The sequence below is a fragment of the Scleropages formosus genome, chromosome 8, assembly GCF_900964775.1.
Source record: "Scleropages formosus chromosome 8, fSclFor1.1, whole genome shotgun sequence".
NCBI classification, from domain to species: domain Eukaryota; kingdom Metazoa; phylum Chordata; class Actinopteri; order Osteoglossiformes; family Osteoglossidae; genus Scleropages; species Scleropages formosus.
In genome coordinates, this window is record NC_041813.1 from 14,187,265 (window position 1) to 14,204,168 (window position 16,904).

The following is a 16,904-nucleotide window of genomic DNA, read 5'->3' on the forward strand; positions in this document are numbered from 1 at the left end:
CAAAATATGCAGCTTTAAACCCATCCTTCTGCTTTAATAGTCTTAAGCAAGGTACTACCCAGAATTGCTCAAGTTGTATAAATGGGTAAATCATTTTAAGATGAATGAAAGTAAAAAAAAAGCTTTTAATAAATGTAAATAAGTATCTGTTGTTAATATTATGAACATTCATCAGCATGAAGAGGGGGCTTCATCATTTTTAGAGGCAGGAGGTAGCATAGTGGGTTGCACTGCGGCCTTTGGGCCCAACGGTTGCTAGTTTAACCTCAACCACTGCTGCAGTACTGTTGACTAGTACTACTTACTGACTTAGCTTATGCTAAGTACTTACCCTAAGATTTCTCCAGTAAAAATTACCCACCTGTATAAATGGATAAATCATTATAAGTAGCTTAACATAAGTCACTTTGAAGAGTGTCAGTTTGCATTCTTATCTATATAGTAAAAACATCAAAAAATATGCTGTGAGACTAACATTTTTATTCAACTTTGAGTCACATTGAAATAAAATATTTTAAATGACAAAAGAAAAAGTGTGGTGTGTTGTAAAGTATTTGTAGCTGAATTCTTCCACTTTCCCTTGAAATACCTGTCTCTTCTGGAAATGCAATGGAACAGGGCTTTATAGCAATTATATAGAAAGATAGCAGATGAATCTGACTGAGGTGGGTATGTGCTGACAGTCATATCTTTGGAACCACATCATACCTCTAGTTGGGACAGCAACAGTCTTTGCTTCACAAGCATTAAACTGGACATTTCTTTTTAAGTTTGTGTCAGTTGTTGTTTCAGCTACAGACATGAATCCCTGTGTCATGGTCCAACAAGGAACCACTGGACAGGACTCAGGTGCTTCTTTATTGAGGGCTAGGCGAGAGAACAGTCGGAGACAGGCGAGGGTCAGTCGATTGGTGTTCGTTGTCTGAGGAGGTGTTCTGGAGTTGAAAGAACGGGAGTAAGGAGTCGAGGCGTGTCCAAGGGCAAGGGATGAGGGAGCAAGAAGGAGCACAAAGGGGATCACGGAGATATTGCTCGGAGTGGTGGTTTGCGCTAACGAGATTCTGCGGGCGGAGGTTGTCCAGATGGTGTCTTTATATCCGGTCTCTGTGATTTGGTGCAAGTACAGTGGTTGGTCACACAGCTGGGGGTGTGACACCCTGCTGCTGTAGAGGAAAATTAAATAAGTTAAAAGAAAACTAGTTTTACACATGTCTGGCACATATGTCCTGTGGTGGCTCTCATGACAGCTGTATGGAGTCTTCTCAGAGCTGCTCTCCTCAATGGTTCTTTTCTGGACGAATACATTTACATTTATTGATTTAGCAGATGCTTTTCTCCAAAGCAACGTACATCTCAGCGAAAATACAAATTTGTTCATTACATTTGGAGAAAGAGACATAGCTGTAGACGTGCTTCTTAAGTAAACCTAGTTTGTTACTTTCCGCTTGATGCACCGATGTTCATCGCTCGAGTAGGTGCATAAAACGCAAGATAGATGAATAGATGATGTGAAATTCTGTGACTTCTGGCTTCTTGTTCCTGTGGCTTATAGGGCCTTCATTTATCAGTTCACTGTTCACGCTTTCCAAGATTGTTCATTATGTGATGAAATGTGGTCCTGTGCTGAGAGTGTATCTCCAGATGTATTTGCTTAATGCATGGGCTTTGTTTCCTCATGATTTAATCATTCGGGCCCAGTGAGCATCTTAGTTTGAACCCAAGGGATCTTATTCCCCCTAAATTAAGGAGGAAAGTACTTGTGACTGACAGATTCTAACATAATGGAGTCAAAATGGATTTCTTAAGAAATTCTTGTTGTTCTTGTGCCAAAACATAAACCCTTTTCTTTAGGAAAATTTGAATATGTGACATGCTTAATTAAACTGTGGTGCAATGAATTATCTTCAGAGGTTACATAATTATTCACACACACACACACACACACACACACAGTCTGAAACCGCTTGTCCTAAGTGGGGTTGCGAACCACAGACCCACCAGAGAGCAGGACCTGGCCAAACCAACTGCACCACCGCACCCCCTCACATAGTTATTCCATTTAACATTTGTATGAGAAGGACTGACTACAGTGAAATGTGACTTTACTATGACTGTTTTGTGGTGTCTTCAATTGTGCTCACACTGTTTTTATTATTTGCATAGGTATCAAAAAAATTTTGTGAAACAGATTTTCAGTCTCCATAATTTTACATTGTTTTCAAGAACAGATTAATTTCACAAATCAATTCATTCCTGTATTGTCATATTTAATTTTTAATGAATATGATGTGTAAAAGCTCATGTTGAATCACTCATCATATCAGTGGTGTCCAGATGAATTTGCCTGGAATATGCATGCTGTGGTGTAAGCCTTGCTTTGAGAAGAGTAGGGATTAGAAAGCCCCCACAGCAGAGCTCACAAGACATTGTCCCCCTCTTGTCGGGTACACTATGTGGTTGTGTGTGTCAGCGGAGCTCGGTGAGGGGGCATCAAATGGGAGGGTAGCACGTTTGTAACTGCCTCTTGTGTCCTGACTTGTGCTGCTGCTGCCCTTACTTTCAGGGTTTGTCCTCAGCGTCCTCAGGTCGTACCCGCAGCTTCTCCTTGCTTCCTCACCCCTTGCCCACTTCGTCACCCAGCAGCTCACGGCCTACAGCCCAAAGTGGAGTGTCCGGCAGCGTTGTCACGATCACACACCACAAGTCACCTGCTGCTGCCCGCCGTGCCCTCAGCCAGTACTCAGGGAGGCTGCTGGAGGTCAAAGAGGTAAAGCTCAATGGCGATCAGTGGTGTACTGGTGAGAGGGGAGAACTGGAGCTGGTTGCCATCCTCTCTTTGTGTGTGTGCTGTTCCCCAGTGTAAGTGCCAGTCAAGGGCTGTCTATAGCAAACACTATCTTCGCACAGAAGGAGGCTACACAGAAGTATAGCTGAAGTCAAATTATTACAAATTTTGTTTTCCATCTGGGAAAATAAAGTGGCTGTATAATCTCCAGTAGAGCTTTGATGGACAAATGTGTCTGTCAAGCTGAAGTATTATAACTGAAGGATGAGTAATACTGCAGAGCACATTATAGAGGAGCGTTAATGGGAGTATCTTGGAGGCACAAATGAATGAGGTTAATGAGTGAACTGCAGTGCTCAAGGTTCTACACTATAGCTGCTAAATTTCTTTAATCCACTACCCTGAATTGATACAGTAAAAATTACAGTGCTGTATAAATGGTAAACCAATCTTTGTAATTTAACCTTGTAAGTCACTTTAGGGAAAAGCCTTCATTAAATATTTTTCACCTTAAAAATTAACTCAAATTCATGCATGCATATCACTTTGGAATTTTGTAGATATCTGCTCCATCCTCAGTATATTAGAAGTATTCTTATTAATTTATTCTTAAAAGAAAGTTGTGCTTCAAGTGAATGTGTGTGATAAAAGATAAATTTAGTATATACTAGGCTAACATCACTTAGTGACTACCAACAGAATTGCAATTCAGTTTTTTTTAAAATTTATAATTTCTACATAAACCTAAAATAAACAATCAACTTTAAAACTTGGCAGTAGATAGACATGCCACTATATTTTTGAATAAAATAACAAAATAATAGATTAGTAGTAGAATTAAATGGAGAGCCATATGGGGACAGCTGGTAGTGTAGTAGTTATAGCTACTGCCGTTGGATCCAAAGATTGCAGGTTTGATTTCCCTTCTGGCTGTAGTACCCTTGTGCAAGGTAAAAATTGCTCCAGTAAAAAAATTTCACAACTGTATAAATGGATTAACAATTTTGAGTACTTTAACATAGTAAGTCATTGTGCAGAAAAGCATCAACTAGGTAAATAAATGCAATTTCATTCATCATGAATCTTTTTTCCAAAGTGAATTACAATGTTGAGGTTACAATTATTACAAGCTTATAATTATTTACCCATTTATACAGCTGAGTAACTTTACTAGGGCAATTTTAGGGGTAAGTACCTTGCTCAAGGGTACTACAGTCAGAGGTGGGGATTCTGTTTCAAACAATTCTGTTTTAGTGTGTCCGAACAGTGTAGTATGGTGCCCACTGTGCTGCTCATATAGCCAGAAAAACATTGGCATGTTAGAGAGGGTTAATTAAACCCTTTCTGTGGTTGTACCTAAATTTGAATATTATAAATGGACTCCAAGAAGTATTCCTGGCATGGACTGAGCCCCTGCTGGAGTGGTACTGAACAGGAAAGAATAAATATATTCTGGGATTTAAATAATTATGGTGCCAAATGATTTTTGCTTAACTTTTAGGCCCCAGGCAGTCTTTCTCCAAGGCCTCTCCAAACTACTCCCATTCCAAATTTTTCACTTTTGTAACTTTCTTTACTGTACCTCTCTTGGCCTACCTGTACTTCTCTGCCAAACTGTAGGATTTCCCAGATAGCACTGCCAAAAAAGCCTCCTCTAACAGCTTCTCTTATAGCTAGTTCTATTCCTAAAGTTGCTGCCATGGGAGGAACCAACTGCCTTCTTACCACAGCTTTAAGCAGCTGCATCCAAGACTGAGGTCTTGACCATGGTCCATTCTAAGCCAGTGTCACCAGGCTCAGTCAGGACAAGGGAGAAACTTTACATTTACAGTTATTCATTTAGCAAATGCTTTTCTCCAAAGTGACGTACATCTCATAGAAAATACAATTTGTGCATTACATTTGGAGAAAGAGAGACATAGTTACAGACATGTAATTCTTGAGTACAGTTGGCTTGTTTCTTTTACCATATGCACCAGTGTTCACCACACGAGTAGCTGCATAAAACTTTATCAGAATATCAACGATTTTGATCACCTTTTTAGTTTTGTTTTGAGGTACATATAAACATCTACATTACAGGAGTAGCTCCATAAAGTATTGATCTGGGCATGATCTTAAAGTTATAGTGCATCAACATTTATACCTTAAATGAACTTAAGAGATCATGGGCAAATTGAGTCTGGAAGAAGTAAGTTTTAAGACCCTTTTTAAATGTGGACAAAGATTCAGCAGTTCTGAGTGAGAGGGTGATGTCAATCCACCACCATGGAGCCAGAACGAGAACTTCCGTGTTTTACCTTTCGTGCCTGGGATGACCGAATGGACAGATGTGGAAGAGCATCGCAAACTGATTGGGGTGTAGCGGATGATCAAGTCTACTGATGCATTTGTACACCATAACCAGGGTCTTAAGTTTGATCCTGGCAGATATAGGAAGCCTGTGCAGAGAAACGAGTATACAACTCAGGCAGCAGTGTTCTGTATCAGCTGTAGAGGTTTGATGGCAGTAGCAGGAAGGCCAGACAAGAGAGAGTTGTAGTAGTCCAGACAAGGATGTCACCATGGCCTGGACAAGTAGTTGCGCAGAGTCTGTTGTGAGGTAAGGATGGATCCTGTGGATGTTATGTAGGATGTATCTGCAGGTCCAAGTTGTGGCTTTGTGTTGAGAGAAAGACAGACTTGAGTCAATTATCACTCCTAAACTCTTAGCTGAGGAGGAAAGCAAAATGAGTGAGTTGTCCAGTTTGAGAGATCATGACAGTAAGACACCAGCTGGGAGGTGTAGGATCTTTGTTTCAGAGAGTTTGGGTTGTAGGTGATCAGACATCCATGCAGAGATGTCCGACAGGCAGGCAGCGGTGCTCGCGAAAATGTCTGATGCTCCAGGTAGAGAGGAGAGAAAGAGCTGGGTTTCATCAGCGTACCAGTGGTATTTGAATACATGGGAGGCTATGACTGGGCCAAGGGAGGAGGTGTAGGCTGAGGAGAGAAGAGGATCCAGTACAGAGCCGTATGGGACACCAGCTGAGAGAGGCAGAGGAGAAGAACAGGAACCCCGCCAGACCACTTGTTAGGATCTGTCAGATAGGTAGGAATCAAAACATCTTAGTGCCGTTCCTTTGATGCCAAGCTGACTAAGAGAGGAGAGTAGAATCCAGTGGTTGACAGTGTCAAATGCTGCAGACAAATCGAGGAGGATGAGGACTGAGTAGAGGGAGGCCACTGTAGCTAACTGGAGAGACACTGCCAGGAGTGCCATCATCGTGGAGTGACTTTGAATCCAGATTGGTATCTGTTGAGGAGATGGTTCCGGGTGAGAAATACAGATAGTTGATCACAGGCTGCTCGTTCTAGAGTTTTAGACAGAAAGGAAAGGAGGGAGACTGGCCTGTAGTAGTAGACTGAGTTAGAATCCAGAGAGGGTTTCTTTACCAGAGGTGAAATGAGAGCAGTTTTGAAGGCAGATGGGAAGCAGCCAGAGGAGAGTGAGGAGTTAATGATCTTAGAGATGAAGGTGGAAAGTTGCAGGAAGATTGTCTGTAGGAGTGATGATGGGATCAGATCTAGCAAGCAAGTGGTGGCCCTATGTGATATCAGGAGGTTTGAGATTTCAAATTCTGAGAGTAGCTTGAATTCAGAGCGCATGACTTCACAGGGAGGTCTAGCACGAACAGGGCAGGGTGATGTCGAGAACTTGTCTGTAATTGCAATGACTTTGTTTCTGTAAAATAGTCATCAGCAGTGAGAGAAGAAGGAGGAGGGGGCGGCAGAGAACAGAGAGATGCAGCGGAGTAGTAAAGAGGACAGGACAGCCACAGTTATGGGAGAAGACGAGGTCAAGGCGACTTCCAGCTTTGTGAGTGGTAGGGGACTGGTACAGGGCGAGGTCAAAGGACTGTAAGAGCAGCAAAAAGCCGGTTGCATGAATGTCCTCTATATGCAGGTTGAAGTCACCCAGGAGAATCAACGGAGTGCTCTCCCCTGGAAGAGAGCTCAGCAAGATGTCGAGGTCATCCAGAAGCGGCCGGAAAGGCCAAGGGGGCGATACAGAACAACCACAACAAGAGTGATTGGGGTAGTGATAGAGACAACAAAGAAGGACAGGTCATGTAGGTGGAGAGGGAGAACAGAATATTCCCACCGGGGAGAGATGAGCCTCCACCTGTGCCAGAGGGGCAGGGGGTGTGGGAGGAAGAGTATTTAGTGGAGAGGGCTACGGGTGTGGCTGTGTTGTCTGGGGTATTCCAGGTTTCAGTTAGAACGAGGAGGTCCAAGTTTTCTTGGAGGAGGTAGTTGAATTGACCATACATGGAGCTATGTGACAGTCCTTCTTCAAAAACCCTCACAAAACATTTGGATCTCCCAGATCTGTCTAGCTAGAACCTTGTATGTTAAATCCATCTCACCAACAAGCTGTGATCAGTTGACAGCTCTTTCCCTCTCTATAGTTGAGCATCCAGAACACATGGCCTTAAGTCAAACAGAAGAACAACGGAGTTGATCATCAGCATGGCTCTCTGGTTCCAGGTATACCTATGAGCCTCCTTCTTTGTGAAGATGGTGTTTGCTATGGACAGCCCTTGACTGGCAGAGTCCAGAAACAATTACAAGTTTGAATTCAAAAGTATCAAGTCCCAGTCATTCTCCTCCTTCTATCTCCATCATTCCCAATCAATTTAAGTGTTGCCCAAGTTCCCCAGCAGGACTATGGAGTTGATAGGGAGCACTTCCTCAAGTACATGACCGGCCTTCTCCAAGAAGGCTATATACTCTGAATAGCTGGATGAGATTCAGCTGGAGATATTAAAAGCACTAGACAGTGTGGGGATAGCCTGGCTCATGTACCTCTTCAGTGTTGCATGAAAGGCAGGTCAGGAACCTCTGGACTGATGTGCGCGCACACACACATTGTCTGAACCACTCATCCTACATAGGGTCGCGGGGAGCCAGAGCATAACCCAGCAACACAGGGTGTAAGGCTGGAGGGGGAGGGGACAGACCCAGGATGGGACACCAGTCCATCACAAGGCACCCCAAGCGGGACTCAAACCCCAGACCCACCGCAGAGCAGGACCCGGTCCAACCCACTGTGCCACCCCTGGGGTGGTGCTCCCTATGTTTAACAAAGGCACAGCAGGGTATTTTTCAGTTCTTAGCAACAGAAAAGACTGACAGAATTCATGACAAAATGGATATATGGATAGACATCCGAGCTTGACTAATGCTTCTGTTGTTTCCTTGAACAGATCATGAACCAGGCAGAAGGACAGCAGAAGACATTGGTGCATTCCATTGAATCCCTGCCAACCCGTGGACCGCTTTCCTCACTGGACCAGGACCTTTTGTTGCTGAAGGCCACCTCTGCTGCTACGCTGAGCTGCTTGGGCGAGTGCTTGAACATCCTGCAGCAGAACGTTAACCAGCAGAATCAAAGTGTCAACCATGGGAACACCCAGGGCCAGCCTACAGGTGAGTGCTCCTGGAGATTCCTACTGCTAAATTTTACTGGAAGCACCACAAAATGTTCTTTATTTGTATTCCTGGGAAACAGTTGGCACTGTATCCCTTCATTGTTCTCAACTGATGGCACACCGGAGCCTAACCCGGCAACACAATGCGTAAGGTTGGAGGGGGAGGGGACACACCAGGAACGGGACGCCAGTCCGATGCAAGGCACCCCAAGTGGGACTCAAACCCCAGGCCCACCAGAGAGCAGGCACAGGCCAAGCCCCGATGAGAAAATGATCTGTTACATTAATGACAATCGTTAGTGTTTTAGCTCACGGTGGTGGCACGGATCACTTGCTTGTGTGTTCAAAAGCTAAGCTGATGCCCAAGCAGTTACATCATTCGAAACCCTATGGGAAGCCCCGCATGTTTGAGATGGCAAAGATATTCCGTGACTGCCTTGAGAAAACGCTACCCACCAGATGCGATACAGAAAGCGTCACCTCGAAGTGGGATTACCTAAGGGACACAATTCGCGACACGGCCTTGGCAGTTTTCGGGAGGAAGTCTAGGAAAGTGAACGATTGGTTTGAAGAGTACTCTGACGTGATGATTCCAGCCGTTGAGAAGAAACGTGCCGCCTTTCTGGAACACAAGCGATCACCCTGCGCGAACACCAAGCGAGCGCTGAGAGCAGCCAGAGCAGAAGTTCAGCGAACAGCCAGGCGGTGTGCAAACGACTACTGGCTCAACTTGTGTAACAAGATTCAGATCCATGCCAGCTTCGGTCATCTCCGGGAGATGTATGATGGCATTCAGCAAGCTATCGGTCCCAGGCAGAATAAGACAGCTCCTCTGAAGTCCAAGTCAGGTGATATTATAACCGACAAAACCAAACAGATGGAGCTCTGGCTGGAATATTTCTCCGAACTGTATGACCTCGAGAGCACAGTGTCAGACACTGCTCTTGAAGCCATTGAACAGTTGCCACTCATGAGTGAGCTGAATGACCTGCCCACGGTGGAGGAACTCAACGCCATCAACCACCTAGTTGCTGGTAAAGCTCCAGGACAGGACGGCATACCGCCAGAAGTCAAGTGTGCGAGAGACACTCTTCTGCAACCTCTCCATGAGTTACTGTGTCAGTGCTGGGAAGAAGGTGTGGTACCACAGGATATGCAAGATGCCACGATTGTAACTCTCTACAAGAACAAGGGAGACCGAAGTGACTGTAACAACTACCGCGGCATCTCACTCCTCAGCGTTACTGGGAAACTCTTTCTTCAAGTTGTCTTCAGAAGGCTTCAAAAAATCGCCGAGCGGATCTACCCGGAATCACAATGCGGCTTCTGTGCTGGACGATCAACCGTTGATATGATCTTCTCCTTGAGGCAGCTGCAGGAAAAGTGTAGAGAGCAAAGGAAACCCTTGTAGGTTGCTTTCATCGATCTGACAAAGGCGTTTGATACCGTCAGCAGAAGTGGGCTTTTCCGGGTTCTCGGCAAAGTCGGCTGTCCGTCTGCTTAAGCTGATTCAATCCTTCCATGCTGATATGCAGGGCACAGTCTGTTTCAATGGATTGACGTCTGATGCTTTTAGCATCAAAAGTGGTGTCAAGCAGGGATGCGTGCTCGCTCCAACTCCTTTTTGGGATCTTCTTCGCAGTGCTGCTGAAGCAAGCCTTCGGAAATTCCACAGAGGGGGTTTACCTACACACCCGATGTGACGGGAAGCTGTTTAACCTCGCGAGGCTTAAGGCCTGGTCGAAGGTACGGAATGTTTTCATCCGTGATATGCTGTTTGCTCATGACGCTGCTCTGGTGTCACACACACACACACACACAGGAAGAGCTTCAGCGGCTGATGGATTGCTTCTCTCGCACAGTTGGGGCCTTTGGTCTCAAGATAAGCTTGGAGAAAACCAATGTTATGGGACAAAGTACCCCTCAACCTCCATGAATCTCCATCGGCAACTACACGCTTGAGGTCGTTCACGCATTCAATTACCTCGGGTCGACCATCAGATACCATGTCACTGGAGCCTGAGCTCAATAAAAGAATAGGAAAAGCCGCCACGACTCTGTCCAGTCTCAGCAGGAGAGTGTGGATGAATGGCATGCTCTCCAAGCATACTAAGATCAAAGTCTACTGTGCTTGCGTTCTTGGAGTTCTGCTCTATGGAAGTGAAACGTGGACTTTGTATGCCCACCAGGAGAAAAGATTGAACGCATTCCACCTGCGTTGCCTCAGACGCATCCTCCAGATCTCGTGGAAGGACAAAGTTACTAACAGTGATGTCCTTAATCAGGCTGGATTGCCAAGCATGCAGACCATCCTCAGGCTACGGTGGCTAGGGCACGTCCGTCAGATGGATGATGGAAGGAACCCGAAAGACATCCTGCATGGGGAACTGGCCTCTGGTGTACTACCAACCGGACGGCCTCATTTGCGTTTCAAGGATGTGTGCAAAAAGGATTTGAGAGAGCTTGACATTAATGTGAATGGCTGGGAGGAGCTGGCAACTGATCGTTGCAGCTGGAGGCGGGAACTTCATCAAGGTCTGGGACGTGGCGAACAAAAGTTGCGACTACAGGCTGAGGAGAGGCGAAGATGCAGGAAGGTCAGGCTTCAAGTGGAACATATGAACGGCACCCAGCACATCTGTTGCAACTGCGGCAAGGACTGTCACTCTCGATTGGGCCTTCACAGTCATGGCCGGCGATGCAAACCACTGTGAAGCGGACAAAACCAAGGCGCAATTCCATGGTTTTTCTAGACTGATGGATGCCAAAGAAGGTGGCAGCTGTGATGATTTAGCAAAAATTTGGTAACATCATCTTCAAGTTCAAGTTTATTGCTATATCTACGCAGCATGTATTCACAGCGCACAATTCCACTTGCATGTCTCCCGCAGACCATGGAAGTGATAGACAGACACGACCATTGACAATAAATAGACAGTAAATACAATAAATGCAGACAATATAATACAGACATATGCACAGTGTATGCATTTCATTTCAAAAGTAATCAGACCCCTTCACTTTACATTTTTTTTATGTAGCAGCCTTATGCTAAAGTTGTTTAAATTCATTTTTCCATCATCAATCTACTCTCAATACCCTACACTGACAAAGCAAAAACATGATTTTAGCAATTTTTGCTAATTCATACAAAAAAAAACCCCTGAAATATCACATCATCAAGATCGCAGACGACATGACTGTGGTGGGTCTCATCAGCAAGAACGATGAGTCAGCATACAGAGAGGACGTGCAGCGGCTAACGGACTTGTGTAGAGCCAACAACCTGTCTTTGAACGTGGACAAAACAATAGAGATGGTTGTTGACTTCAGGAGAGCCCAGAGCGACCACTCTCCGCTGAACATTGATGGCTCTTGTATGGAGATGGAGATCATCAAGAGCACCAAATTCCTTGGTGTTCACCTGGTGGAGAACCTCGCCTGGTCCCTCAACACCAGCTGCATAGCCAAGAAAACCCAGCAGCGTCTCTGCTTTCTGTGAAGGTTGAGGAAAACCCATCTGCCACTCCCCATCCTCACCACATTCTACAGAGGGTCTATCGAGAGTATCCTGAGCAGCTGCATCACTGCCTGGTTTGGAAATTGCACCGTTTTGGATTGCAGGACCCTGCAGCGGATAGTAAGGACAGCTGAGAAGATCGTCGGGGTCTGTCTTCCTTCCATTGCAGGCATTTACACCACACACTACATCCGCAAAGCCACCAGCATTGCGGATGACCCCACGCACCCCTCACACAAAGTCTTCACCCTCCAGCCATCTGGCAAAAGGTACCAAAGCATTCGGGCCCTCACAACCAGACTGTGTAACAGTTTTTTCCCCCATGCCCTCAGACTTCTCAATACCCAGGGACTAGACTGACACCAACCCACACACACACACAAACACTCATGCACAGACACACCCATGCCCAAACACCATTCCACTATATTGTACTGAACAACATCCCATGATACTGTACTGACCAACTGTATTTTTTGCTGCTTATTAATATACTTATATCTATAGTATTTATTGTTATATTGTAATATCTTCTGTTTTTACCATGTTTATTGTTTTGTTAATTACTGTACTGTCTTGTGTTATTTGCACACGTGCACTTTATGTAGTCCCGTGTAGGTAGCTTTCTGTTTTGTGTAACACCATGGTCCTGGAGGAACATTTTCATTTCACTGTATACTGTGCCAGCTGTATATGGTAGAAATAACAATAAAGCCACTTGACATAAGTATTCAGACAATTTGCTATGACACTTGAAATTTAGCTCAGATGAATTCCGTTTCTATTGCTTTATCTTTGATATGTTTCTACACCTTGCTTGGAGTTCACCTGCGGTAAAATCAATTGATCGGACATGATTTGGAAAGGCACACATCTGTCTACATAAGGTCCTACAGCTGACAATGTGCCATGATGTCAAAGGAATTGCCTAGAGAGTTTAGAGAGCAGATTGCGTCAAGGCACAGATCTAAGGAAGGCTACAAAAAAATTCTGCAGCATTGAAGGTTCCCTAGAGCATAGTGGCCTCCGTAATTCTTAAATGGAAGAAGTTTGGAACAACCACAACTCTTCCGAAAGCTGGCTGCCCAGCCAAACTGAGCAATCAGGGAAGAAGGGCCTTGGTCAGAGAGATGAACAAAATCCCTATTGTAACTCTGAAAGAGCTCCAGAGAGCCTGTGTAGAGATGGGAGAAGCTTCTAGAAGGACAATCGTCACTGCAACACTCCACTGATCTAGGTTTTATGGCAGAGTAGCCAGATGGAAGCCTCTCCTCAGTAAAAGACACATGAAAGCCCACTTGGAGGTTGCAAAAAGGTACCTAAAGGACTCTGACTGTGAGAAACAAAATTCTCTGGTTTGGTGAAACCAAGATTGAACTGCTTGGCCTCAGTACTAAGCGTCATGTCTGGAGGAAACAGGCACCATTTATTAGCTTCACAATACCATTCCAGCAGTAAAGCATGGTGGTGGTAGTATCATGCTGTGGGGTTGTTTGTCAGCAGCAAGGACTGGGAGACTAGTCACGGTCGCAGAAAAGCTGAATGGAGCAAAGTGCAGAGATATCGTTAATGAAAACCTGGTCCAAATCGCTTTGGACCTGGCTTAAACGTTCACTTTTCAGCAGGAAAAAGACCGTAAGTACAAAGCAAAGACAGTACAGGAGAGGGACTACTCTGCGAACATCCTGGAGAGGCTCAGCTGGAGCCTAGACCTGAATGCAATTGAACATCTCTGGAGAGACATAAAAATAGCTGTTAACCAATGGTTTCCATCCAGCCTAACAGAGCGTGAGCGGATCTGCAGAGAAGAATGGCAAAGAATGCCCAAATCCAGGTGTGCAAAGCTTGTTGCATCATACTCAAAAAAGAGTCAAAGCTGTAATCGCTGCCAAAGGTGCTTCAAGTGAGTAATAAGTAAAGGGTCTGAACAGTTATGTCAATGTAATATTTCATTTTTCTAAATAAATTTGCAGAAATGTCTAGAATCCTGTTTTTGCTTTGTCATGATGGAGTTTTAAGTGTAGATTGATGAGGATAGAAATGGTTTTTGCATCAGGCTGAAATGTGGAAAATTATTTTTTGAATGCACTGTGTGTATAATATACAGTATAATCGTAGGCCCTTTATTGTCTTTCTAAATGATTTATGAAGATGTTTTAACAAGATCCTCTAACAGGAATGAGAACCCCTGGTGCTGTAGGTTTCATACATTTTTCAAGTATGAAAAACAAAATATCACCTCTTGTCTTAACTCATCTTTAGTCTTAACTTCTTGATGAGACCACAAGGAAGAAAGTTTAAACCTTGTCTGCAACTATGACAAGCCTTGAGCTAAAGTTACAGTAATGAGAAATGTGTCTGGACACTATCATTTCAATTAAAATATGTTTATTGTTTAATGCATATTGAGTCTTTTAGAATATTTATGCATTATTTGACATTTTAACAAGATTTTATTTTGAGTTGCTCTTAAAAAAACTATAGGTGGGCATGGTGGCGCAGTGGGTTTGGCCTGTACCTGCTCTCTGGTGGGTCGGGGGTTTGAGTCCTGCTTGGGATGCCTTGCAACGAACTGGCGTCCTGTCCTGAGTGTGTCCCCCTCCAGTCTTGCGCCCTATGTTGCCGGGTTAGGCTCCGGTTCACTGCGACCCCATTTGGGACAAGCAGTTTCTGTGTGTGTGTGTGTGTGTGTGTGTGTGTGTGTGTGTGTGTGTGTGTGTGTGTGTGTGTCTTAAACTATATGCATTTGGTTAGAGATATTTTATATTTGGACACAGTACAGAAGTTTTTAGTAAAAAAATGTGACAATCCATATTTTTATCTCTAAAAATATTAAGGGTCATAATATAAATGCTTTGTTTTTCAGAATGGTGCTGAAGACTGGTGGCTTTTTTTTAGGCTCAATAACTAAAATCACCAATGATATCATTTCTCATTGGTTTGTGAGACTGACCCAACTAAGTTTTTATCAAGAACAGTATTGACAGTTTCTTAACTATTGAACTATTGTTAATTTAGACTTTGTTTGCTTGGTTATGTTTATATAATTCATAATTTATTGATTTTGTTACAGTAGTGCAGCAAGTAGTACTCACAATGCCACTGTTTGGGTGTAGGTTCGAATTCAGCTCAGTCTGTGTGGAGTTTGCAGAGCTTTCAGAGTCAACTCAACATAGGTCACTGATCTTTTTACACAGCAATTCCCTATCAGGCTTTGGCAGGAGCTGTTTGTTTTTTTTTTTTTTTATTTGGGCATCATGGTAAAAATTACAATGCGTAAATAGTTAGTCGTCTTGGGTATGATTCTGTGGGGATTTGACCAATGGGAGCCGCCAACCCAGGTGGGATGATACTCTTTATGGCTGTTTCTGAACTGTGGTTCTTGGTCTCATTTCAGACAGTGTCCCTGGATGGCTAGGCCCCACGTCAATTGTGGAGGAAGAACAGCAGAAGAATGACACTGAGACCCCTGTGAACTGGTCTGCTGAGCCATCCCTTGTGATCAAGAGCAAAGACCTACCCAGAAACTCTGAGGTAAAAAGGGGATGTCATTTCAACACAGAGGATGCTGGTGGAACAGCGAGTTTTTGTGAAATTTGACTGCTATGTCCAACTAGTTATCCATCAAATACAAAACATTTCTGGTTTGAAAACACAGAATACAGTCTATAAAATAGTAATATATACTAATTAACTGAGGTCTTACACATGGAGTATTATGGGAAATGTTTTTTATTAGTGCACAGTTTAGCTGCTGTGTTTTGACCATCTGCAGGGATTGTGTCTCTTGTAACTTTCTCCTCAATTTTCATTTTTAGGTACTTCTGAACAAATAGTCATTACTTGTTGGTGTTCAGATGTTGTAAGGTTTCATTTTTTGTCTTGATTATCAAACCAGTTATTTCATATTCAGCAGGATCAGAGTGAACACAACCACTTTCCAGGACAGGTACACTCATGTGGTGCGTTCTTATTTTGTGGAACTGCACGTGATAGTTCTCCGTAGTGTATGGAGTTCCCATCCAAGATGCTGTTAAATAGTTAAATAGTGGCAGCAGGTGGTGTAGTCGTTAGGGCTGCCTTAATATACTTGTCATAGGAGCTCCCCTGTGGTGTTTGTAATTTCCAACTGACAACCTTTATTGAAACATCAGTGGTGGGCTTCCCCTAAGCTGAACATAGCAAAGAATCAGGACCACCCAACCTGACCTGTCAATCGCAGTGAGCCACATGAAAATAAATGGGAGAATTTCAGGTGCACACACACTTTCCGCCAACTTCATACACACATATATACTGTGCACTGTACTGGGCAGCATGATGGCACAATGAGTAGCACTGCTGTCTCTCAGTGCCTGGGTGGTGTGTGAAGACGTGGGTTTGATCCCGCTCAGTCTGTGCAGAATTTGCATGTTCTCCCCATGTCTGCGTGGGTTTCCTCCCACAGTTCAAAGACATGCTGTTTAAGTTCACCCATAGTATGTGAATGACAGAGAGAGTGTGTTCCCCTAATGTACGGATGAGCGACCCATTGTAAGTAGTGTATCTAGCAGTTAAGTCACCTTGGTAAATAAGGTGTGTGGGCTGATAACACTACATAGAATTATTGGAAGTTGCTTTGGAGAAAAGTGTCTGCTAAATAAATAAATGCACACACACAGATAAGTTAAACAAATTGTTGTTGAAACTTGCTCCTTTCACATTTAATTTTAGGTTTATTTGGGTACAGTGAGAAAGTGGCATTAGCAGTTAATGCTTGAGCCTCAGATCTCTTGCACTGAGAGTTTGAATGTAGCCCTTGCACTCTGCATAGGTTTTCTAAAACAGCCAAAGACATGTACCTTAAATGAATAAAGAGGTCTGTGCTGCCTCTGAGAGTGCGTTTGGCAGGTGTGCCTTACCTGTGAAGGACTGGTGTTCATAGTATTTAGATCTATTAATTTCGCAAACATGGTGGTGACATTGCAGGGGATGTATTCCATTTCACACTCATAACCAGCCTCTTTTAGTAGGTTGTTGGTTCTTGTAATCTAGTCTTAATTGCTATGTATGCCAGGGGTTAACACCCAGGCTGATGAGACATAATGTTTTTGTTTAGTCAAGGAGATGTGTCTGTAGGCATTTA

At 43.9% G+C, this 16,904-nt stretch overlaps 1 protein-coding gene across 1 annotated transcript in view; it reads left to right on the forward strand.

Moving 5' to 3' along the window:
* The window catches only part of osbpl10b (oxysterol binding protein-like 10b), an 85,193-nt gene that overhangs the window by 26,859 nt on the left and 41,430 nt on the right, over positions 1-16,904 (forward strand). The window contains exons 4-6 of the mRNA XM_018754802.1: positions 2,564-2,767; positions 8,035-8,257; positions 15,177-15,313. Of these exons, the coding sequence (XP_018610318.1) occupies positions 2,564-2,767; positions 8,035-8,257; positions 15,177-15,313 (564 nt within the window). The remainder of the gene's footprint in view (positions 1-2,563; positions 2,768-8,034; positions 8,258-15,176; positions 15,314-16,904) is intronic.